Source organism: Gouania willdenowi, chromosome 3 (assembly GCF_900634775.1).
Source record: "Gouania willdenowi chromosome 3, fGouWil2.1, whole genome shotgun sequence".
In the NCBI taxonomy this organism is placed as follows: domain Eukaryota; kingdom Metazoa; phylum Chordata; class Actinopteri; order Blenniiformes; family Gobiesocidae; genus Gouania; species Gouania willdenowi.
Genome location: NC_041046.1, coordinates 37,218,328 through 37,243,939, shown reverse-complemented (window position 1 = coordinate 37,243,939; position 25,612 = coordinate 37,218,328). Strand labels below are relative to the sequence as shown.

At 36.7% G+C, this 25,612-nt stretch overlaps 2 protein-coding genes across 2 annotated transcripts in view; one reads left to right on the top strand and one right to left on the bottom strand.

Annotated features, from left to right (window-relative positions):
• Window positions 1-9,072, top strand: part of adamts7 (a disintegrin-like and metallopeptidase (reprolysin type) with thrombospondin type 1 motif, 7) — a 106,261-nt gene extending 97,189 nt beyond the window's left edge. The window contains exon 24 of the mRNA XM_028475183.1: window positions 8,746-9,072. Within this exon, the coding sequence (XP_028330984.1) occupies window positions 8,746-8,903 (158 nt within the window). The 3' untranslated portion in view covers window positions 8,904-9,072. The remainder of the gene's footprint in view (window positions 1-8,745) is intronic.
• Window positions 9,073-17,956: 8,884 nt separating this feature from the next.
• On the bottom strand, window positions 17,957-22,717 carry calml4a (calmodulin-like 4a). The gene is made up of 5 exons (XM_028475198.1): window positions 22,627-22,717; window positions 22,515-22,545; window positions 22,203-22,343; window positions 21,260-21,448; window positions 17,957-18,400 (listed from the first exon to the last, which is right to left on the bottom strand). The coding sequence occupies exons 1-5, from the start codon at window positions 22,627-22,629 to the stop codon at window positions 18,303-18,305; spliced, it is 462 nt and encodes a 153-aa protein (XP_028330999.1). The 5' UTR covers window positions 22,630-22,717; the 3' UTR covers window positions 17,957-18,302.
• Window positions 22,718-25,612: the final 2,895 nt, after the last annotated feature.

Below are 25,612 nucleotides of genomic sequence, written 5' to 3'. Positions count from 1 at the left end.
CTTGTAAGCGTAATTTAAATATGGTTCTGTGTGTAAATAGAGTTTATAAGTGGTGTGACACAGAAGCGTCTTGTTGACTAGAACTCATTAAAGGACTAGGCATTTATCATCAGACAAAGAAAGGGTACTAGCTCTCCACCCCATATGTAGAAAAACAACTGATAAAAGATTGTAGCAATGGTACATTTGCTGTGTGGAACAGATGTGCCCTTGGCACTGTCTGCTCAATTTACATCAGCGTGTTCCCACTTTCTCTGAGCGTTCTAGACGTTCTCATCTCAGCATTTCAAGTATCTCTCACAACTCGCCCTTTAGAGTGAGTTGTGAGAGATACTTCAAATTCCTCATCAGATATAATGAAGAGTACCTCAGCAATTATTAGACATATAACAGGCACAAGTGGAAATTGGCCATGATGGAAATATAAAGTAAAACTGCATCAAATAAGTTGTGGATTATACGGAACAATCTGTGACATTAAGATAGAAATGTTCTGCCTGATAATATTTCCTGACAATATATCGATAGATGCTAATCAGCACAAGTTATTGACTGTGCTCAATAATTATGCAGGAACTTTTCTTCTTTAGTAATCCTGAACCCTCCGTTATTTAGAACCTCCTCCTTCATCTTATATGAAAGGCTTCAACAAACTGCTTCTCTAATGATTTTTAGATGAACACCCTATGTATGAAAAAAATAGCTGAGAAGAATGTAGGACCACGTGCACTTCCCTGTGGAGAAAGCACAGCATAGCTGCAGGTCATTAGGATCCAACCAGGAACCCATTGTGGGCTGCTTTCTTCTCAGTGGGAGAACTGATTAAATCAATCCCAGGCCATCTTTTCACATGGATGTCACATGTGCTTGGAAGAAAGCATGTGTTGAATTAATCAGGAGAAACACAGCGTGATATATTTTGTCATTAGCCTGCTTTTATCCATTAATTTATCTAAAACCTCTGTATCACCCCCCACCCTTACAATACTTCTTTGAACTGTAATTACTGCATTAAGACCTGTACATGAACCCAAAGTCAGTGAGAGTGAGGTTTTATGTATCACTTCATTTGCTGTCACAAAGGCAGACAATTGCGACCTGTATCCGATCTGTTCAAAACAGTTCAAACAGCACAAATCCGATCTTTTTCAAATCCGACCCAGGCCACAAAGGCTACGTTCACACTGCAAGCATTAGTGCACAATTCTGATTTTTTTTTTCCTCAGATCCAAATTTTTGTTTGGCAGTTCATATATAACCATTTAAAATGTAACCTTGATTATACAATCTTTTACAAACTGCTGCACGATCAGAGCGAGTTGTTATTTTACTGTTTTTTATGCTTTGACGTTTAGCATTCTAGAAGGTATACTGTATATATATATATATAATTTATGTGTGTAACGTGTATAGTCTTGCCGATTGATCAGAAAAAAACCAAGTGGTCTATTCTCGCGTCTGGACTTAAGCGTTTTTTTACACGCCTCCAGTTACGCGCTTCTCTCCTACGACTATTCTCCGGTCCAGACTGCTGACACGCCCACCACGCGTAAGTAGAGCAAAATATGTGTGAGTGAAGGCGGGCTGAAGGAAAGGAGGTGGTGATGTCATTTTTTTGGGTTGTCGAGAAATCACGGAACATGGAGTTTTCCCAACACTTGTAAATGTCATGGAAATCTGTGAAAATGAAAAAATTCACTTTTAATTTGAAACGCCTTCATTGATAAACAATGTAACAGGTTGATTTGATCAGATCATTGCAGTGTGACTGAGTCACAGTTAAAATCGCTTTCCTTGATCATCATCATCATCATCATCATCATCGCTGTAAAGCGTGACCGAGTTAGATGCGCTGTGACCCGGTCGCAGCGCGTCCTGCTTTAATACAGAGGGATGTTTGCAGTGAAACAGAACTATTAGCTTCAATAATATGCAGTTTTAAATATAAATTGTTTAAAGTGACCTGAGCCTCAGCCTCATTAAAATATTTGTGGAAACAGTTTGTGGTCCATCCTTATCTTCATATGACAGCTTGTTTCACTCTGTTGTGGATCAAACTGTGACTTTATGTTGGACATAGTATAAAAATAGTCTGCATCTGTCAGAGTTTTAATTAATTGCGCAGCAGCAGCTGAGTGATCACAGCTGCTGCTGCGTGACACACGAGTCCATGTGTCTTCAAATGTAAGTCCATATTCCTTGTGCAATATAATGTTTTACCTTATCGAGGCGCTGCACTTATTCCAGGGTTAGAAGCGCGTAAGAGGAAAATAACTTACACACACCGGAGAATGCGTGCAAGGGCAGATTTGAATGGGAACACCCACATTTCAGGGCTGCTCCACCCACAGTGCGTAACTGGGATGAAGGCGCGCAGCGACTGACTTAAGTACAGGGGGAGAAAATTTTGGGACTTAAGCACATGGGAGAATAGAGCCTTAAATGAGGCAGGCAGTGCTTTTTCCTCCTGAACCCAAAGAAACAGTCAATCTTTATATTGTATAGGTATGTTGTGATGATTGTATGTTTTTTTTTGTTTCTCTGTTGTGTTGTGTTGTGTTGTGTTGTGTTGTGTTGTATCATGATACTCATTGTGTGCCGTTGTCTCTGTGTTCTAGGCTCTGCTCAGCTATGTCACAATATTTAATGGGATTTTAAAACATTTATTACTCACATTTTGGGCATTTTACCAATTTTCCTTTTGTTAGAATTCATTATTATTAGATATTGTTGGTCCGATGGAAAATAAAATATTCAGTCTACATTTTTTGTTTGAAAGTGTATTTTTAACTTATTAAGAATCTCATATCTAATCAAACTCCTTGCAAAGTGCTCTCTTGGTTTGGAATTACTGGTGCGGAATTTTCTATAATGCAGTAGTTCCAACTGGTGGGTGGATTCACTGAGTGGGTTTTTATTTTTTTTTTTATTTTTTTTTTTTTGCAGAAACAGGCTTGCTGAACATTGAGCATGAAATATATATATATATATATATATTTTTTCTTTGCACTCAAATAACTTTATTATTGCTGTTCTACAATGTATTATTGCATATTATGTTATTTTTTATGAGTTTTGAAGAGTAGTCACTTTTTTTTTTTTACCTTTTTCAACAAAGGTTACATTTATTTACCCATTTTGTAAAAATATTGTTGCAACCCCTGAAAATGTTTCATTCTTTAACACAGTGTTTCTCAAATGGGGGTACGTGATGTCACTACGGGGGGTAGCTGAGAGAGAGAGAGAAAGAGAGAGAGAGAAAGAGAGAGAGAGAGAGAGAGAGAGAGAGAGAGAGAGAGAGAGAGAGAGAGAGGGATTTCATTTATTTATTGATTTATTTCCATCATGTAAATGACAATTTAAAAACAGTATCTTGCATTCTACAAAAGTGGGGAAAATTAACAAATGAAAGCATTAAATACAGTATATGGGTTTTTATGAATCTTGATTAGAACATACATGGGTCAGTCTTGGTTCCACACTAGGCGGGAAATGACCAAAAATTATAACAACTATGGAAATAAATAAACACTAAATACCGTTTTGTTCCACTTATTTACAAAATGAGATTCTAAATAATGTGTTTTCACTTGGTCATTCCATCCTGATGCTCTATAGTTGTTTTTTCATAGTATTTTGAGCAAAATGTTGTAGTCAGACAAATGAATATAATATAGTAAAGATTCAGTAATAATATAATGTACTTTGGCTCCCTCAGAAAAGAAAGCAAATAACTTGCTTTTCTATTTTGAATACATATTTTACGGGATAATTTGTTCTGTATGTGCTTTTAATGAGGATCATATATTTATTTATATCAGTGACAACGGCTAAGTTCAAAGTTACTTTTTATCCTAAATATCACAGCTTCACACCCGGAATGTGTCAAGTCAGAGCATTAAAACATTTGCAGAAGGTTTCAAAAACTCCTTCACCTCCACCTCTTTCCTGAATATTATCAGCCACTCACAGGAGCTGCATTTTTCACTGGAATATCATTCAGGATGAGACGGAAAGGCTGAGCTATTTTCAAGATGGGAACTCAACTGAACTCAGTGATGTGATTAACAGGTAAATGGGGCAGCATCATTCTATCCTCGTCTTCACGCAAAGTACGATTCAAGCCTAAAGAGAAGTTACAATTTATTAGAAAATTAGTGGTCAAAAGTTTTCATTACAGTTTTTCCAAATTCATTCAAAAAAATCCAATAACGTAGCAGCGGCCATGCTTTATCAAATCACCAATGCACTGTGAACATACGTATAGCATTTAGCATAGCATGGTTACATCCAAAGGCAGCATAGCAATCTTCCTTTTTATGTAAATGGTTTTCAAATTGGGGAACTGACTGCACATGTGCAAACACATATAAACACAGGCTATGAGGGCCAGATGCAGAGCAGCAATGTGCCTTCGGGAGAGGGCGTGGCCTCAAGCTGCCTCCTCCTATGGCTATGGAAAGCACAAAATGCCGACACTTTCAAACATAAGTACTGTAGGCTTGGAAATTGAAAAATAAATTATAGTTATATTATAATGAAAATAAATAATCAAACAATGAGTTCACCCTTGAGTAGACACTGCCTACCCTGCCTACCCTGACTGCACGTCACAGCCTTGCACGTATTCTCCCGTCTGCTTAAGTCCCTTTCCTCTTATGTGCTTCTGAACCTGCAGTAAGTGCAGCGCCTGATAAGGTAAAACATTATATTGCACAAGAAGTATGGACTTAGTTACAATTGAAGCCACATGCACTCATAATATTGCTGAAGAGACTCCCAAAAAGAATCTATCCAAACTGACACAGTCATGCTGTCACGGGGGTGGGGGGAGTCACACAGGCACGGCAAAGAATTGAACATCAGCATTTCTAATATGTTCACATTTACCAGTTCTAAATGGGACAAAATGTCTTACATTTCATTATATTTCATCTGTGCCGTCCAGTATTTGTCCTGGAAGAGGGTGCGTCACAGAGCAGCTAAATCACTTTCCCGTCCTCCTTACCTCTACTGACCACAAGAATAGTGCATTTAAGATGATTAAGTTCATTGTTTTGTCCAACCGCTGGGCATTGGATCAAAAACACGTCAGATTATGTCAAAGGCGATACGAGGTGATATAACGGCTACTAAAAGTGAAACTGACTGTGCGCTCACACTGCGCTTTGGATTATCTATGTACTGAACGTAAAGATATCAACTGCAGATAAACTGCAGTGGTGATGCCCTGCCTTTTCAATGGTTGTTTTACCTGTGAGGTATAGTTTGAGCTCACATTCCTATGTAGGGTAGGAGGAGCCAGGATTGTGAGGAGGAGGAGTTTCCTAATCCAACTTGTCCCTTCAAAGCTGACTTTTTACAAAATGTGGAATAGCAAGGGAAGGAGGAAACATAAGTTTTTCAACTTTGGTTCTCTGAATGAGGCTAAAGTAATGTATATCACTGTAGCAAAACTGTTATAAAAGGAATTTTTCATAATACTGCCCCATTAATGGAAAGAAGAAAAACCAAACAGTCACTTTGTTCTCACATTTATGCAGTGGGTGAACTGGCTGAGAGAGATCCTTCAGCACAATTCTGGATGCTAATTATCCAGTTATTTATCTTGATTTTGAGGGTATTTTAACTTTAATTATGCCAATGAACTCATATCATTAAATAAATAAAACGTAAGCTCCAAAGTCCATTGTCAGCCACACTAATCCATTCATGCATGCTAATAATCTTCCACTGTGAGTGACATTGGGGATCAGTGCCTTGCCCAATGGCTACTTCACATGCATGATGAATAAATGATCAGCTGGATGTGTTACGCAGCTTGCTAGTGTGAATCTTTGGGCTTTCACCTAAGACCTGACTTACAGATGCCTGCTATTCTGATGTGATGACGATGTAACTGTGTGATCTAGCACTTTGTGTTTATTTTACAGTACTAAATGTGTCTTTTCAGTATTTAAAGATAGAACAACATAGTGTATCTATATAAAACACCACAATGATTTGTTTTTGTTTTTTTTTGGGGGGGGGCATACCTTTCCATATCTGCTACGTCCATCAAAAGCACAAGCATGTTTTGCAGGAGACATAGTCAATGTTAATATTGTACATGATACAATTTAACGCCAAGCTCTACCCCCGCAACCCTAAAAAAAGAAGAAGAATTGGTTCAGAAAATAGTACAAATTTGCCTTATTTATGTAATTGTTTATTTTACGTTTTATAGTTACCATAGTAACTTATCATGAGCCAATTATCGGTTATTATAGCATATCATGAACTCTGTCTAGCATCCCACTCCTAGCCTCTTAACAACACATAAATACATATGAATAGGGCTGGGACTTTAACACGTTAACTGAGATTAATTATTAAACAGGATTTTTTTGCACTTCAAACAGCATGAAACCTTTCTCATTGTACAAGTTCTCGGTATAAGTCTGTTAAAAACAATAAATTACTTTATAAGCAACTTTGTTATATACTATATCAATCTATGGATCTGCCACAATAATGTAATTAATTTAAATGGAAATACCTCAAGTTAAGGACTTTTCTGACCAATTTTTAGGTGGGATTGAAAAAGAGTTGAATTAGATAAATTAATTACAGAGCATAATTAATTAATCAATCATTTTTTTTTTTTTTTTTTTTTTTACTTGTCTGCAAATGCTGTCAAAGGTCAACACCACAAAAAGTGCAATCATTATGAGACAGCAATGCATGTTTTGTTATTGCAATAAAATAAATTGATTGATTTTATTGCTTATTCAATCAAATTTTTTAACCTCTTGACAGCACTACTAATATTGTACATGATATAATTTAACGCCCACTGAGAGCTGGGGATGCAGACCCCCGCAACCCTGAAAAAAGGTAGTAAGTAGGTCAGAAAATGGATGGAATGATGATGACATTTAGATTTAATTTAAAACTGACATACATTTTCTGATTTTGCTTTCTTTTTTGCAGAGAGGCACTTTTTACATTTTAAATAGTAAAAATTCGTCTTATTCGTTTCATTGTGTATTTTATGTTTTATATTCATGTGAGTTATGTATGTAAATATACCCAGAGTTACAGTCAAATAAAATCATGGTTATTTATCTATTTTTTTCCCAAAGTATTATAACGTGATCAGTAGCCAATTATCGGTTATCGTATATTGTGAACTCTATTGTTCCACTTCTAGTTTCTTAAAGAGTAACTAAACCCCAAAACCGGGTATAACCGGGTATAAAGTAGTGCTGTTGATTGATCCTGGTCCAACTGGTCATTTTAATCAAAGTATTTCAATTTGGCATATTTTGTTGTAAAATGTGAGAGTGACTGCCCTCTATGGGTTGAAACCTTGCTATTAGAATTGATTTTTGCTATTGGCTGAGAACAAGATCTTGTGACAGTTTGGGACCAGCTTGTGTCACAAACAAGCACTGTTAGCCCCGCCCCTTTTATAAAAACTAGCACCTGTGAGCTCTACAATCTGTGATGAGTAAGTTGAATTGAGAAGAGTGAATAGAGAGGTATATTGTGTAATGAGTAGCTAGTTAGCATAGCATAGATTCTTCATTTGAAATTTTATGGTATAGACTGGGCGTGTCCATAATCAAGGCATTTTTAAAATTTCCCTCCTAGTGGCAGGTCAGGAGAAAGCAGGGGTTTAGTTACTCTTTAACAACACAGAACTACATATGAAAATTAAGGCTGGGATTTCAACGCGTTAAAGGTGCAGTCCGCAACTCTCAGATCCCTCTCTCCCCCTCCCTCCCCGCTGCTCACTTGCCCTGCCTCCAAACTTTCCAAAGTCCCTCCCTCAGAGGAGCTAACAATGGAACGTTAGCCCAACAGCAACATCACAGTGATATAACATGCTCTGTTAAAAGCATATTACTGCAACGCCTCTCTCCTTCAATGTGCACACACCTCAGCTGCAGCAAACAACACAGTGTCACTTACAGCACCCAAACAGAGGCTGCTGCACGCACACAAACAACACATGCACTACAGAGTTCTAGTGTAACAATCACAAATCAAACATAATGTAAATCAAGCATCAGTAATTACGTTTCTAGCAGGAAAGTCACCAATTCCATCTTCTACTCCTCCAGACCATACACTGTAAAAAAGACGGCGGTCCAGCGCAGGAAAGGGGCGTGGCCTGTGGGCAACAGCTGTCAGACAGGCCACCAAACACAATCCTGGCTCTGATTGGTTCTTTTTGCTCAGTCGCAGTGCATTCTGGCAATCTGCCAAAGGCTGCAGGAGCAGCAGGGGGCGGGACTCAATGAGCCTGTTTTTTTTACACAAACTGCGAGTTTCATGTAAAGCTGTCCTTACATAAGGACAGCTTTATCAAATATGACAAAAAGTCACTTTTATAAGAGTTGCAGACTGCACCTTTAATTGCGATTAATTCATTGCAAGAAAAATAACGCACTAAAAAAATTAAAACAGTTAATCTTTTTTTTTTTTTTGCACTTCCAAGTTACCGGTATTCATTAATTAATTATTAAGATTAATTAATTACGGAGCATAATTAATTAATCGTTTGATTTTTTTAAATCTATTGACAGCACTAAAAATACATTTTTTTAAAAAGTGATGGATAATCTGGTTTTGTAAGTGGTGAAATGCTTCAGGGTTTCAGTCCACTTCTCTGTAAATGTTCAAAGGTCATGATTCCCGGTGAGTCCACGTGTAACGATGCAACGGCTGACATTAAATGTCTCTCTGTAACACTCACAGCTTCCTGTTCACGTGATCGATTGACCTTTCGCTTCTGCAACACCCTCCGCTGGCTCGGCCGCTGCCACCTGCCCAACGTGCGGTCCCAGTGCTGCAGAACATGCAACCTACGCTCACGCTCCAACGGATCGTTTCGCCTTCAAGGTTCTACACGGTAACCTGTCAGAGGCACTTCATTGGACTCACTCAGCAAACCTGGCTGTTGGCTGACCTTATATCTCGACAATGGGGAATGAATGAGTGTTCCCAGCCATGCTAGCATTAGCAGAAAATATGAGTTGTAAATATTTGTTTATGGGTTTTTAAAAAAAAAAAAACAACAACACTTTGACCATGGTGACTAACAGGGTTGGGGTGAAATACAAATGTAATCAGGTAATTGATAATGAATTATAATTATGATGTAATTATATTTGTAATTAGAATTTAAAAAATCTGTTGCTGTAATGAAATTGTATTTGAGTTTAGATAATTGACTTTGTAACTGTAATTGGCCTGAAAAGTCTATCAAATTTAACGCTAAACTGGGGAACCATGTTCTACTAGTTAACAATTATTAAAATATGTTTCAGACCAAGCTTTCTGACGTTTTACTATTTTAAATTTTCTTTTTAATAAAATTCAGGGGTATACTGACTCCCACACCAAAATATTAAAACCTATATTTTCATTGATTTGGCCCGGGGGCCAGATCTGGCCCTTCAGAGCATCCAACTCGGCCTGCAGGAGAACATAAAAATGACAGCGAAAACATGAATTATTGTGTAAAATACCAAATAATCCAGTTGTAGATATCTCAAATTCAGCAACTCCACAATATTTTAGGGCCTTTGTTTACGTTACAGGAATGCAGTCATTCTTAATTAATTGCAAATTGTGGAAAGAATTCTTAATTGTTCCACAAATCTTGCAATTTCTCACAAACAATTCGACAAAATCCCTCTAAATTACACAAAAAAATGGTGACAAAATCAAGAATATTTTACGTGATTTGAACTGATATTGAAAACTAGGGCATAATAAAGTTAAAGTTCTTTTTTCCCCCACTTAAAATCTGTGGCCTACTTGAGGTCAAACTAGTCCATATTTGACCCCTGAGTTAAAATGAGTTTGACGCCCCATTTAATAGCCTCCGCATCAAACAGCTAATCTGAGTTTGTCCTCCACTCATTTCAATCTGTAGACCAGATTATTCATCTAAAAACTACAGTTTAATCAAATACAACACTACGATGGCATTTATTGCAAACAAAGTGATTGAATCTTGGCTAATAAAGTGTAAATTGATAATGCATCAAAATGCACAAAAAACCTATTGCTTTTTAATAGTCTATCCCAGCTTGGTAAACATCTTTCCATTTTCCGACCCACTTTATTTCAACAATTATTGGCAGTTAAAACACGCCAACAGTAGTGGTTTGCTCACAAAAATCTGCCTCCAAAATGTCATTGTCCTCAATCTCAGATGATTGCAACATTTTATTGAAATAAAAATGTTTCAAGCCATAGCGGGAAGTAACACTTAACAATATACCAAATTGAAATACATTGAATCAATGAACAACACAAGTTCATACCTAAATACATTTGTTTTCAGCAGTGAAAAAGTGCTATGGGATTTAGTTACACTTTAACAACTCGCATAAAACTGTTTACATGCTCACATAACGTTTTACGTGCCCATGCAAAACCTATTTAAAGTTGCTGGAGACAATAGTTTGTTTTTTTTTACCTGATAAAGACATAGTGTAGGACTCATAGATCAACAAATCAAAGATAATTTGCTCGAAAAGTGTGTAAAAGTTTGAAATTAAAAAGAGTGTTTTCATCTCTATTGCAAACCCTCTTATTGACTTTTTGGCAAAAGTTCCACACATTGCATTGTGGAATATGGAGTTGCATAGACGGATGCATCGAAGTGTTTTTTTTACATAATTTTTACTGTGATTTCTTGGGTTTCTTTGCCAGAGAAGGAGGACAGTAATTCTATTTGTAGAAATCTATTTCAACGATCCAACCCTCCTCTCACCATGCCCACTAACACATTTCAAGTTATTCATATTTAATAAGCACAAACTCAACAAGACATGCAAGAGATTACTGCACATAGAAACTGTTCTCCATTTCACACAGATTTGAAAACGAAATATAATGGCTCCGTCATTTCACAGTATCCAACACAGATACTGCTTTGGAAAAAAAAACAAAACTGTAAACTTTACCATTTATTCATTGTTTCAGAAACAAAATAATACTGCAGAATTTGTCTATTGGCTGCAATTCCTCGAGGTCCTCAATTTTATTATTCTTACTACTAATATTATTATTCACATTATGATGTACTTTTTAACCATGTCTGTCTTTGTCGTCTTAAAGTGACACCAAATGTTGCTTTTCTTGAAAAGGAAACAATTTGGTTAGTTTTACTAATTGATCAGTATTATTTGAAAGTGAGATTTAATTAGAAAAAGTATATTTTATCCCATTAACTGATTAATTGATGGACTAATCGATTACCAAAATAATCAATACAGCTGCAGCTCTAATTGGCTATATTTGTATTTGTATTGCATTGATGTAATTAAGAGCACACATGGACTAATGACAGTGCCACACACAAACAGTAACATAAATACATACAGGTATGCAACAATGAACCATATTAACTTTTAGCACATTGAAGGTTTGTTTTTTATCTATTTCTATGTTTTTGGTGACTTTAAAGAAAAAAGAGAACAAACATCTATGTTCAAGTGAATTATGTAGAAGTATTAAACCATCGGTGTGACAATGCCTGTTGGGGGGGGCGGAGTCTCGTAACAAATGGTCACTTGTGTTGAAAGAGCCACTGTATAACTAGCAGCTTTTATTGTGCTGTGTGGACTGTGTCTGCAGCACTAGTAACAAATGAAAGCTCTGAAAGCAAGAAACACTCAGTGCTAAAGGTCACACACACACGCAGACTGCAGGTATTGGCAGGAACCAGTGCCTCATCCACGTCAGTATGTCTCCAGCTCGTTAGACTCTGAGGCTAAATTACAAGTTGTTATAGTCACAATGATAGATACATAGTAACCAAACATATGATTTTTAATTTGAGGAGAATTATTATTAATGCAGCGTATTAAATTAGTATGGAGCCCCGGAGGGAACACAATTATATTTAATTGTTTTTTTTTTTGCATGCTCGCGGAAAAGTTTGTAACAGTACGTGCTCACACAGGTCAATGCAAGGGCTTAAAATGTTTACTTGAGTGCCTAAATACAAAATGTGATGGATAACAGATTATGGTGCAAAACCAACATCAATTCCGTTTAACCTTCTGTGGGGCGGATTCACTAAGATCTGAAATAAAGGGTGGTAAACCAGTTGCTTCCCAAAATCCTTTAGTGAAGCAGTTTCCTCACCTGCTGCGCAGAATTAACTAAGATTGCAGCGATGATTAGTGCACGTGCAGAACTGGTGCAGACCGCCCTGATTTAAATGAGCATTTTGTACATATTGTGCTAAACATGGAGGGTGAACAGGAGTGCACGGAAGCGAAAATAAAAATGTGAAGCAGTAGAATTGGAGATGTTAGGATAGGAAACGAATAAAAAAATGGATGAATTACAGCAGATAGATAGATTGATAGATATTCTTTATTCATCCCACAGTGGAGAAATGTGTGTGGATGTGACTGTGACTGACAGATGGGTGCATGTGCGTGCGTGAGACAGTGATCCGCGGAGGAGAGAAGGATGCACATGCAGCTGTTTCTCTCTCTCTCTCATAAACACACACACACTGGAGCTTTTTTTCATCTTCGCTGTGTTTTCTGTCCACATTTACTGCAACGATGATCTCTGCATATCTGTTTGCACCTGCTTGTCAAACTAATTTCTGGTACTAAAATTTTTACCGCAAACAATCCCCAGATTTCATGAATTGCATTCGCTAATAGGATTGAGGGCGCATTGGGAGGCGCAGCAGTGGCACACTCCTGATTCCCTGCCCTTTGTACTTCTTATTAGCGCGTGGAGTAACATTTGCACATGTATTAACATGTATTAACACCACTAAACCTTTAGTGAATCCGCCCCTGTATATACTAAATGTAACTAAACTAAGGTTTTGGTTGATGCACATCTAGGCTGGAAATACAAAATAACACTTTGATTATTATCAGCTAATAGCAAAATTTTGTTGAAATAATCGGGTTTCAAGCCGCAGAGGGCAGTCACTCATGTTTACAACAAAATATCAAATAATAATAATATGCCATTGAAATACTTTGACTAAAATCTTAAGAGTTGGACTAGATTCAATCAACAACACGACTTCATACTGTCACGGCAAATTTGCGATTGACCTTATTTGGAGACATGATTTATTGCTCTGGTTGAATGATGGAGTCCAGTCGAAGCGTGATGATTTCATAAAAAAAGGATTTATTATAAACTAAATGAAAAAGAGTACAAAAGAAGAAGTGTCCCATCCTGTTGGGAGTAAAGGCGGCCAGGTACTAAGCAGGATGGTTCAAAAGGTCTTGTGTTCGGCTCAGGATATACATGACTGACCAACAGTTTTCACAGTTTTAAGCTTTATACAGATATGAGAAAAAGTCCCAACCCTGAAAGAAAGAAAAGGAGGGAGTCAGATGCTCCCAACAGTGGAAGTGGCGGAAAGGTTGGCGCCACTGTTATCTGTCCTTGATAGTGTGTGTGCGTGTATATCTGCATGTGAGTTTGAGTTTGGCCTTCAGCAGAGACTCAGCTGTTCAAAAGTGCGAAGAGTAATGCTGTCATCATGTATTAAAACATGACAAATTGTACACATGAACACACATTTGACGATATGACGATGAATATAATAATTGCCATAACAATACCAAAATATATTTGTTTTTAGCAGTAAAAAAAAAAATGCTAAGGGATTTAGTTACACTTTAAAACTATTTAAATGCTCTGGAGACAATATACATATATATATATATATATATATATATATATATATATATATATATATATATATATATAAAATCAGATAAATACATAGTGTAGGCCTCATAGATCAATACATCAAATATCATTTGCTCAAAAAGTATGCAGAAGCTTGAAATCAAACACTCTTATTGACTATTTTAAAAATATTTCCACGCGTTGCATTGTGGGATATGGGGTCACATAGATGATGCATAGAAGGGTTTTTAGTTGTTCACTTCATTTTGTAATTTATTGGGGTTCTTTGCCAGAGAAGGAAAATGATAATTCTGTTGACACTATTTTGTTGTATTACACTTCAATTACAGTTACAGGGACCATCACAGTATTTTTTTCATCCCCAGAAAGTCAATTACAAACACGTTCTTAATTACTACAGTTCAATTACAATTAATCACAATTACTGAGCCTGAAATAAATAACCTCATAAAAGTTAACCTTCCTCTTGTGTTAGCTTTCTGTTAGCATCCCTTATGATAATGGTTCCTAAATCATCTGTAAAATACACTACAAACAAATATGTAACACCTAATTTCTTCTTATCTACTGGTTACCATGTTAGGCTTCCTAATCAATGAAAATATAGGTTTTAATATTTATATAATAATATTTAATATATATGAGCCTTTTGTGTGTCAATTTATCCCTCGATTTATATTATTTTAAATGGTAAAACGTGGGAAAGCTTGATATGAAACGTATTATAATAATTGTTTACTACATATGTGTAGAACTGTACATAGGACTGTAACATGGTTCCCCAGTTTTGCGTTAAATTTATAATTGACAAATCTTATAGAATTTTTATGGCAATTACAATTACAAAGTCAATTATCTACACTCAATTACAATTTAATTACGATTACAACAGCAACAGATTTTTTAAAATTTACAATTACAATTATAATTGGCACCAACCCTGTCTTCAGCAACTTTAATCAAAGAAACAATCGTGCTTCTTAATATTAATATTTACAGTAAGAACTTTACATCCTGCTGGGGGCGTTTGTTTCTCTGGGGGCGTTCAGTCTCACTGACATTTGTTTGTAATTCAGCAGGAAACTGTAAAGCAGCTGAAATGTCAACATTAAGATGTTCTGTCGGCGTTTACTCTCCTGTCATCTGGCAATGTTTCGAATGTGAAGCAACTCCCAAACTGGTGATATCAGTAGGATCCTCCATGCTCTCAGAAGTAAACTGCATACATAAGCAATACAGACCCTATAAGTCGAGGAAGAGTTGCTACATCAAAGCTAAAGACTTTCACTACAACTGCTTCTTACATAATGTAAATATTTTTAGCTGTTTTGTTTTTAGTGTTCATGAAAACTTTAATCATTGTATATTTGTATTATCTCTGTGTACTCAGGACTCATGCAGTGAAAGCCTCCTCAGCCAGTGTTTCTGTTGCAATCTGTCAGGTTTTTTTTTTTTTTTGTTTTTTTAATTAATTTTCTTTCAACTGTCAGGATGCATTTATGTAGCTCGAGAACAATCAAAATGATTCATTGCAGCAGTGAGTCTTTGATGCTTTGTCTAAAATGACTATTTGAAAGCAGTTGATAAAAGTCCTTCCATGTGCGACTCTTGGATGTTCACGCTGCTTTGCTTTGATGGAGTGCATGTCTCAGCCGTACACGTACCAACTGGAATCCACCGCTTTTCCAACTGGTGGATGTGGAAGTTTTTTGTTTTTTGATCAATTTTTGTTTTGATCATTCAGAGAAAGCAGCTTTTTAAAAAATGTGCATTAAAGACTTATATTATCTGTTTTTCATGTCCAGAGGCACAGGTTTTTTTCCTCACTAGCACAGAACAAACACACAGTTACACTAACAAGACTGTTACGCAACTCTAACCATTAGTTAGGGGGCCAGGGAACCGCGTATGTCGCACATTCAAAAACTTCATATCCACAGATTCCCTGAATAGCACTGAATCACCTGGGCTAGGCCACGCCCATTTCCACCTAAACTTTTGTGGAGCAAAATCGCAAGAACTGGAAAACCTACTTTTTCGAAACTCCTCCTTGGGGTTTTGTCCATTTAGCGTGAAACTTGGCACGTAGAGTCTTCAGTTGGACCTGATCTAAAGTTCTGCAAAGAATTTTGTTCGGGCAAAATATGCGCAACTTGTGAACGAGTATGGATTACAAGTTTGCAGCTGTAACTTTATGTGTAAATATCAGTCTATACATTTTTTCCCATCATTTGTGACATAAAATTTATTTCACGTGTGGATTTTTTATGCACAAGCTCACATCACATTCTACAAGCTCTCACATTTTGCAACATATCTACCTTCATACGTTTCAACTCTAACAAATAATTTGAAATAAATGTTTTTGTTAAAAAATGTCACATTTATTTCGATTTTGAAGATTTAACGGTTTTATTTTTTAACTTCAACTATTCAGCAACTCTTTGACGGATTTCAACCATTCAACTTTTTAAATATTCAGCTGTTTGATGGCTAATGCTAGTATAATGCTAATGCTAGGTAAATGCTAATTTTAGGCTAATGGTATTGCTAGGTTAATGCTAATTCTAGGCTAATAGTATTGCTAGGTTAATGCTAATGCTATGCTACTGTTGATGCTACACTAATGCTAATGCGAGCTAATGCTAATATTAGACTAATGCTTGGTTATTGCCAATGCAAGGCTAATGCTAATGTTAGCTAAAGCTAGCTAGTGCTAATGATAGGCTAATGGTAATGCTAGTTTAATCCAAGGCTAATGCTAACGGTGATGCTATACTCATGCTAATGCAGTGTTCAACGACCCGGGACAGCACCTGCATCCTCACTTGCATTTTCTTCAGGAAATGCAAATATTCGAGTTATATAAGCTTTATTTTTTCTTCACAATAACCTAATTACTGCATATCAATTGCTTGTATTTTATAAATCTGTTCTACTATATTTTAGTGGTTTATTGAATATTGTGTGTTTGTGACATACTTTTGTTACAATTTAGTGGTGGCTGGTCATTTTTTTTGGTGGCAGCAATATTATTTTATTTCTAATTAAGATTTGACGTGCAAAAGGAATGTTCCAGCATTTAAATGCACGAGAGTGCACATAGTAAATTTCAATCAAAATAATTCATATATTGCCTAAAAAAGATGTGTATTAAAACTCATCGCTGAAGAACTGAGTAATCGGTTGCATTCCCTCATTTCACCTTTCACCATTTTTGGCAAACCTGGTTTTCCTTTCTTGAGGAAAGACAACTATAAATACAAATAGTCAACGTGGTTCTAGTCTGACAACCATCTTGGCTAAAATATTAAAGAAAAACTGAGATGAACGCCTTAATTCAGCCGATCCATTCTAGGAAATCTGCTTAGTGTGATTTTCATGTGCTGCCCAATGACTGCTGTCATCTATCACAGAAATGTGCCTCTGCCTTTCAATCCTCCTATTTGTTCTGCCTTCTGTCTCCAGATTAAACTGCATGAAATGGAGTAAATCCTCATCTGTGGTGTGACTAAGGTTTAATTCCAGTGACTTCCCTGTCAGCAGCAGACTTAGAGAAAAGCTATGGAGACTGTAGAGTCAATACGACTGTAAATAATGAACTGGGACATTTGATTCAAGACACCAGAGGTATTAGTGAAGCATGGAGCTGCATACAAAAACAGCAAAGACTTTCTGCATCACATAGTAACCAGTCCACATTGATTATTATTATTATTATTTTATATTATCATTATTATTAACCATCCATCCATTTTTTGACTAGCTTGCTCCTTTTTTCAGGGTTGCATGTATAAAAATAAAAATAATAATAATAATAATAATAATAATAATAATAATAATAATAATAATAATATTAAAATCAGATCAGAAAACAAGAATCAGATTATATCCAAGGTTATTTTTCAGGCTCTTCTCATTTTTATATATATATTTTTGTTTTTTGTAGAATATTCTTCTTTTTTAAGGTTTGAATGTATGTAACCCATTGGTTAATAACAAATGAATGACTTTTCTCATACCTACTGTTGCTGACTATTGCTATCTGTCTGAGTAATATCATTTGATCAAGTCTTTTCTAGCGTTCCACACAAAAAAGTGTTTAAAAATGTAGTTGATTCGGTATGATAACACACAGCGCATCGGATAGATATCAGATAATACACAAGGAAACAAATTCAGTTTTGTATCAGAAGTTAAAAAGTTGTATTAGGAAACTCATTATTAGTATTGTTATCAAACTATTGGAACAATGGGCAGTAAATAGACTTTTTTATATAGTATTATTATACCTGACAAGAACTGAACATAATCCAGAGTAAAAGAACTACTCTATAATTATATATCTATACTTCGATATACTACAATATTGTGTTAATATTCACATAATGCACAAATAAACCAGTAGTGGCCACAGAGTTACTATTTCTATGGTTACAGTAAGTCATTTATTAAATACATAGGTCATGAAAACATATATTAGACTGGTATCCAGGAAACGGAAAGGAATAAAAAGCAGTCTGCATCAGGATGACATTTTCAACCAGAATTGTGCTTTCAAAATGTAAATCTGATGAGTTTTTGCTCTTTCCCCGTCAGTAGTCGACGAGTGGCAGTGACACCATTTGGGTGAAGTCGACATAGTTAATTTTCCCATTTGACTTGACGTTTGCTTCTTTGAAGAGTTCATCCACTAGACAAAAAAAAAAAAAGTTCATCAGTACAAAAATATTCAGAATTTCTGTCAGTGGATGGTTTTCATGCATGTGTTGGAAACAAGTGTAACGCTGTTAAAGGGGACAAATCATGGTTTTAAATCCTTCCTTTTTACATATAAATCATACAGTTGTGGTCTATATAAAGCGGAACTGCAATGCTTGGGTCTGAATTCCTCATTATTATAGCTCCACAGGCCCCTTTTCTACCCCTTTTCTGATGTGCTTCTAAGAGCAACTCGTTTTGGTGCGGTCTCTTTAAATGCAAATGAGACACTTCATACCCCGCCCCCTCTTCAGGTGACACTCGGTTCAACTCCACCCTGCTCGGCCATTTTGGTAGTTTGATAGAAGAGATACGGCTATGTAGCGGCGCATAAACTTTTTATTCAGAGGTTATTTACAAAATGTCAACAACAGAAGACTTGTCCATCCAGCCTTACATGTTCGAGCCAGAGTCGGACCCAGAGGAGCGAGATGAAAATGAAGATGATGAACCTGCAGAACCCTAACAAGTGAGCTAACACAAGCACCGAGCTAACGCTAGCGCCAAGCTAACGTCACGAAATGCATTTTAATACAGTCTTTTCAAAGACAAAAACGGCAAAATGAAATGACTAATGAAAACTTTAGACTTAAATTAAATCACGTAGGCCATATCATCAAGGATCTAAAACGAGCACACAGCGCTAACATATGAAGCCTGAAGACGGTGCAACTGCTAATGCTAACAAAACATTGACAGGGACGTCTTATCATCACACTTTTTAGCGTTATTTACAGCTTACCGAAGTGCTCTGTTCATCGTCTCCAAAGATAGAAGGAATTTAACCCTCAATCAGACAAAGTCTTTCGGCAAATCCTTCTTTATACTGGCGGAGGTTGCAGAAGCAGTCATCCTTGAAGTGCTTCGCGCACACAAAAATGACTTTACCCACAGATGTGGGTACATTTCTGTGAAAAATAAAACTCAACCAGGTACTTCGAAAAGGTTCTGATGCTGGGAGACGGTGTAATGAAGCTTGTGGGTTACTACATCCAACAACCGAACATTTTGACTTATCCTCTCGTAACTTCAGCATCCTTGAGCTTGGACTACAAAATAAAAGCGAGAAATAAAAATGGCGGATTGCTCGAAGTGTTGGACCTGGAGTTGATGTCCTAATTTGGCAGTTCCGCTGCAAATACTGTGATGTAATAGTTCAAAAAACATAATAGAGAATAGAAAAATCGAAACAGATTGAAAAATATGAGCAAAACAGAATATAAAGATATCTACGGAGCACCTGAAGAGACTAATTTGATTTTTTTCTGTACTTCTAAGCACTCTAAATATACAACAAAATGGCAATTTGTTGCATTTAAGGGCTAAAAAAGTGGATTTAGCATATGTCCCCTTTAAGTGGAGCATCAGAAGCTAAAAGGTTTTACTGCATTATTAGACCTATACCTGAATGCTTTCCACAGAAGCTGCCGTTTCAAGCTTTTGATGGACAGATAAAGTTATGTGAGCTTTAAATATCAGAACATCCTGTACTGTGGGTGTCCTCATTTCTTTATCCAACATCAAGCAAATCCACTGCGCACCCATCCATTCAGCTTCTGTCACATCTTTAAAAATGAGAATCCTAATAATAATGATGGTAATTACTGTATCTTGATTACAACATGAAATGAAAATAAAAAAGTCAGACTTGGTCCCAGACCAGGCATGAAATGACAGGAAATGATAAAAACTATGGAAATAAATCTATTTTGGAGGCACTAAATGCTGTTTCATTCACTTATTTACAAAAAAAGATAATTAAAAATGTGTGTTACTTATCACTCATTCGTTCCATCATTATGCTCTATAGTTGTTTTTTTTCACAGATTTCTGAGCAAAATGTTGTAATTTGACAAACGGGGGTATGTGAGCCAAAAATGTTTGAGAACCAATGCACGAACAGATAAAAGGTGGCCATGGTTATTTTCTTAACTTTTCAACAATCCTATTATGGCTGATTATGTCATGATTTCCAACAAATCTCATGACTTGTGTCTAGAATGTTATAGCATTCTGATAAACTCCTGAAAAAATGTTCTCCAGCCTTGCCAGAGAGCAGCTTTTTAACCCTGAGCAGCTTCAACGTGCTATTGTCTGCCTGTGAAAATATAAGTGACATATCTTCCTTCGTTGCTTTAGGAATCTGGCAGACGTGATGGATTTTTTCCATGTGAGAAGCAGTGGGGCTCCAACAATCAGTGGTCTTCTCATGAGCACAGATATTGGCCTCTGAGCACTTTGAATCACAGCTTTGTGTCACGCTGACGCCTGAAACTGTGAGCGAGAGCGAGCTTTGAAAGGCGTCGATTCAGGAAAATATAGATTTCGGCGGATGTCTGAGTCACTGCCAGAGCCATGGCATCAAACTCTGTCTTTAGAGCAGATTTAGTGACATTCTTCACCTAGGCTTTAACTTAATTATGAGTTTTATATATAATAATAATAATAATAATAATAGTGAAACAGCATTTATGGAACGCGAGTGAATGAATAGGTGTCATCAATCAGCCCTAACACTATACAACTCAATGGACAGCAGCAACACGTGTGTGCTGTGATGCTGAAGTACATTTTTCCAGTTGTGGGAAAGATCAAGTATTCTTTCTGCAGAAATCATGAACTGATATGAAGGTGTGAATGTTCTGCAATGTTGCTTTGATAAAAACATATCAACAGAGACAAGAGGGCAACACACTCCGCTGCCTCAAACCTCAGCTCCAAACAAAACCTGTTGATGTCACATCCACACGGCCCTAATCTGCTTAACTCCAACTAAGTGTGTCTACTCCACCTTCACTGTGTGTGAGTTTCTCTCCAAGCATGGTGAGCTTGGCCCGCAGCTCGGACGCCTGGATGTGTCCTTTTTTCTGCTTGTCCGTCATCCTGAAAGCCTCCAGGATCTCTGCTTTAGGATCCTCCTGCTGCATCTGTCTGTGCATCATTGTGAGGAAGGTGGAGAAATCCAGCTCACCTGTTCTGTCTGAACACACAGGTTGGACATCCATGAAGATGAAAACCTTGTAGTTTTGTTTTTGTCATGCGCTTTTTTCCCCCCATGCAGTCGTAGTCCTTTTATCAGGTAAAGTAGGCTATCAACCAAATGAAAAATGTCTCACACCACAGACTAAATATGTTCATCATTGTTGTCATCGAACACTTTATCAAAATATATTGATATTTTTTTGTGAACTAATAAATTAGATAATAATAAATAAAATACTATATATAGTCCTGGCATTTTATTTGATTTGATTTTTATTTACAGTATGTATTTATTTTTAATTCATCTCCTGTCTCTGTTTGTATTTACAGACATTAATACCATCCAATATTAGGTTGATCTATGGTAATTGAATATTTAAAAAAAGAAAAAGACTCTTATACTTTATAATCTAATCAACTGTGTAAGAAGTTTAGTCGACTAAATCTTAATGTCATTTAGTTGACTTAAAATAGACTATAACTGAAATAGTCCTGATGACTACATTTTTGACTAAAACTAAGCTGCATTTTAGTCCAAAGACTACGACTAAAACTAAATGAAAATTTGTTGTCAAATGTAACACCCCCTTACACTAGTATTTAGACTGTATATAAGGACATTAAAGGTTGTTTTCAATTATTGGATTTGAATTTATATATTATTTAAAAGGGAAAATGCACATTAATAAACAGACATGCTGTAGGTGAGCCAGAGTTAGTCAAAAGAGGCTCGTTTTGATAAAAAACTTTACCAATTTTGTGAACTTGAAGATGTCTTTCAATTTCACCAAATGTCGGGCTTGTACCGAGGCACCGCATCACCGTGATCAGGTCTTTGGATGCAATCTTGCCCTTTTGCTTCATGTCATACAACGAGAAGCACTCCTTAAATTCTGCACGGAGAAAACAAAGTCAGAAATTTCACAAAATCTTGTAGATTCACCGTTAAATGAATTCAATGAAATAATTGTTGTCACATCACAGTTTGGTGGGGGGCAGCTGAATGAGACCAACAAGCAGTGAAACTCTACCGTGTGACAGCTGTAACATTGTTGTGCACTTACCATTAATCTGAGTTGGTGTGAAGAACTTCGCCTGCAATGTGACAAAAAATGATCAGATTTCAGCTGCGTGAAAAATCTTTTCTTAGATTTTAAAGACGACGATTAGTCTCACCATGATTTGCAATTGTTGTCTCGCCGGTTCACTTCCTTGTGTCTGCGTCACCTGTCACCCCACCTCTGTTTAAAGTCCACCACTCTATGTAATTTAACACCAGTTGCCATGGAAACGCTGATACCAGATCCACCGTGGCGGTTGCATTCGCTTTGCACGCCGTTGATCCCTTTTTGGTAGGACGGGGGCCAATTCTTACCAGATCATTCTCTCCATCCCATCTTAGTTTGACAAGAATTAAAATCATTTAATGCAAATATAATCACACTAAACCTGGATCAGAATCAAATATAGAGAGAATCACCAATTTCTATGAAGGGATGAGAAATTCTGCACACAAACCTGTAAACATCTGTGATCAGGAGTTATGTCATTGGTTCAATCATATACTGTAGATGTTGAGGTATTTCTCACCAGTGACACACTCACTGCTTTCTAACAGCATCTGGTTTAGTTCTTGTCATCTTTACATTAGAAGCAGATGTTTGGTTTATGCTTGGCCTCAGATATATTTTCCTATACACTTTATTTTCTTCTGTTTTGTTTTCCTACATGTCCTCTGGCTGAAGCAACAATAGGCAAGGCAAATGTATGTGTATCACGCATTTCATACACAAGACATTTAATGTGCTTTACATGATTTAAAAATGCAACAGAAAGCATTAAACAGTTTAAAAATCAACAGGAACATTAAAGCCATCAGTAAACACATTAAATCAACAAAAAAATTATTACGCAGAAGAGAAAAAGTGTGTCAAATCCATATTAATATTTCATCTTTTTGTAAAACATAAATCTATATATTTTCCTGCGTTTCACAGCATGCCTGTTAAAAGAAAAGTTTCTTTCAATATAAAAGACAAGTCCAACATGAGAGACATTAGGTATAGATATTTATTTTTGACCAGCTGTCCGGGACCCAACGAGTAAAGGTCCGCGACCCACTCTCGGGTCCCGACCCACCAGTTGAGAAATGCTGCTTTAGAGCAGTGGTTCTGAACTGGTCTCACCCTGGGACCCACATTTTGCCACGGTTATTAAATCGCGACCCACTTTTTTTTTTTTTAGAATTCAACCAATCAAATTTAGTGTTTCAAAAATAGCTGTTGGAAACACACACATATAATCTTTTTTAAAACATAAATGTATATATTTTCCTGTGTAACATGCATTTCACAGCAAGTCTGTCAAAAGAAAAGTTTCTTTCAAAATAAAAGACAAGTCCAATTTGAGATGCACTTATTTTTGACCACCCAGTACAGGTCCGCGACCCACTTTTGGTTCCCAATCCGCCAGTTGAGAATCACTGCTTTAGAGCAGGAGAATGTAAAAATGACAGAGAAAACATGCATTATTGCGTAAATTACCAAATAATCCCACTTGATATGAAACTGGTCCATATTTGGTCCCTGAACTAAAATGAGTTTGACGCCCCTGTTCTAAGTGCTCTAATCTGCTGCACATGCATGGTGACTTTTGTGCTTTATTTTTTTTTTTAAGGATTTTTTGGGCTCCAGTGGCCTTTATATGACAGTTGCTTGACAGGAAAGGGATCAGAGAGAGCAGGGAATGAGACGCAGCAAAGGGTCCCAGGCCGGGAATTGAACCTGGACCGGCTGCAGGTGAGGAACTACAGCCTCCGTACATGGGGCGGGCCCTCAACCCACTGAGCTACACACCACCCCGACTTCTGTGCTTTATTACTGTCTCTACATGTATCTTGCTTTTAAATCCCACAATTGTAACTTGATGATTGCTTTTCTCTCTACAAACCAGTCAGTGCATTACTGACTCATCATAACTGACGCATCATAACTGACTCATAATTGGCAGCTGCAGATCTGAGGCAGCTGTACGCAGCATTTGGAAGGTTTAATTGCCTCCCACAGGGTGACTGGGGCTGGATATGCTCACTGAGGATGAATAATGCCATTTCTTTCAGGCAGCACAAACCTTTTTGGCACAATTAATAACTGTTATAAAGTCAGGATCTGTATTTACAGTCGTCAATTACTGGAATTAGTCTGACGAGCCTTTAAAAGACTTGTATAATCATAATGTCAAGCAATCAAAGTTGAAGAGTTCACGAGAAGTAAAAGTGGATAAGAGTTCTGGTTTGATTAGTTTCTTAGCCAACTCTCCTAAAAAATGAAATAAATAAATTAAAAGCTCATAATAAAGCATTTGGATGTAAAAAAATTAAATAAAAAAAAAGAAGAAGAAAAAAAGGACCTTTTCAGCATGTGACACCTCGAGTTAAAGCTCATTAAAATGGTTTATATTCATCTTCTTCTAGAAACATCATGTTGTTAGATAATTAAAAGGTTGGCATTTCCATGCTTGTTCTATAATATACTGTATCTAAAAGCAGTGGCTATCCGTATGGTATCAATACACCGACATTCTATTCGTACGCAGCGCCCCTATTTGGTCAGTTTAGGTCACGTGACTAAGACTAAACCTTAACCTAACTCTAACCCTAAAAATTGTTGCGATATTGGATCATAACCTAACCCTAAAACGCTACGTATGTGTAACAGTACCAATAGCACCGGGGGTTGTCCGTACGGCGACCGTACAAATAGACACTTTCATATCTAAATGTCTAGATATGATTGAAATCAGCGTTGCTACCACACTTCTGTCAGTCTGGGAGAATAAATACTGGCTTCTGTTAAGCACTTTGAGGGTCTAAAAAGGTGCACTACAACTCCAACTAATCAATAATATTGGTAGTTTTATTCAAAATATTCTATTCTGGTTATGACTCCTCAACTCTGAATAAACAGGAAAAACTGTTTGTCAGTGAAAGGCCAGTAGTTTATGCAAATGTATAAGATGTCCGCTGCTATTTAGTGTTGTTGAGTTTATATGAAAACTATAGTCATTTGTCATAATACAGTAGGATTAAGAAGCGGAAGTTCTTTCACAGTCTTCACTCAAACGCAGAAGTGAAGCGTGCATATAGCCCGTAGTCAGTTTGATG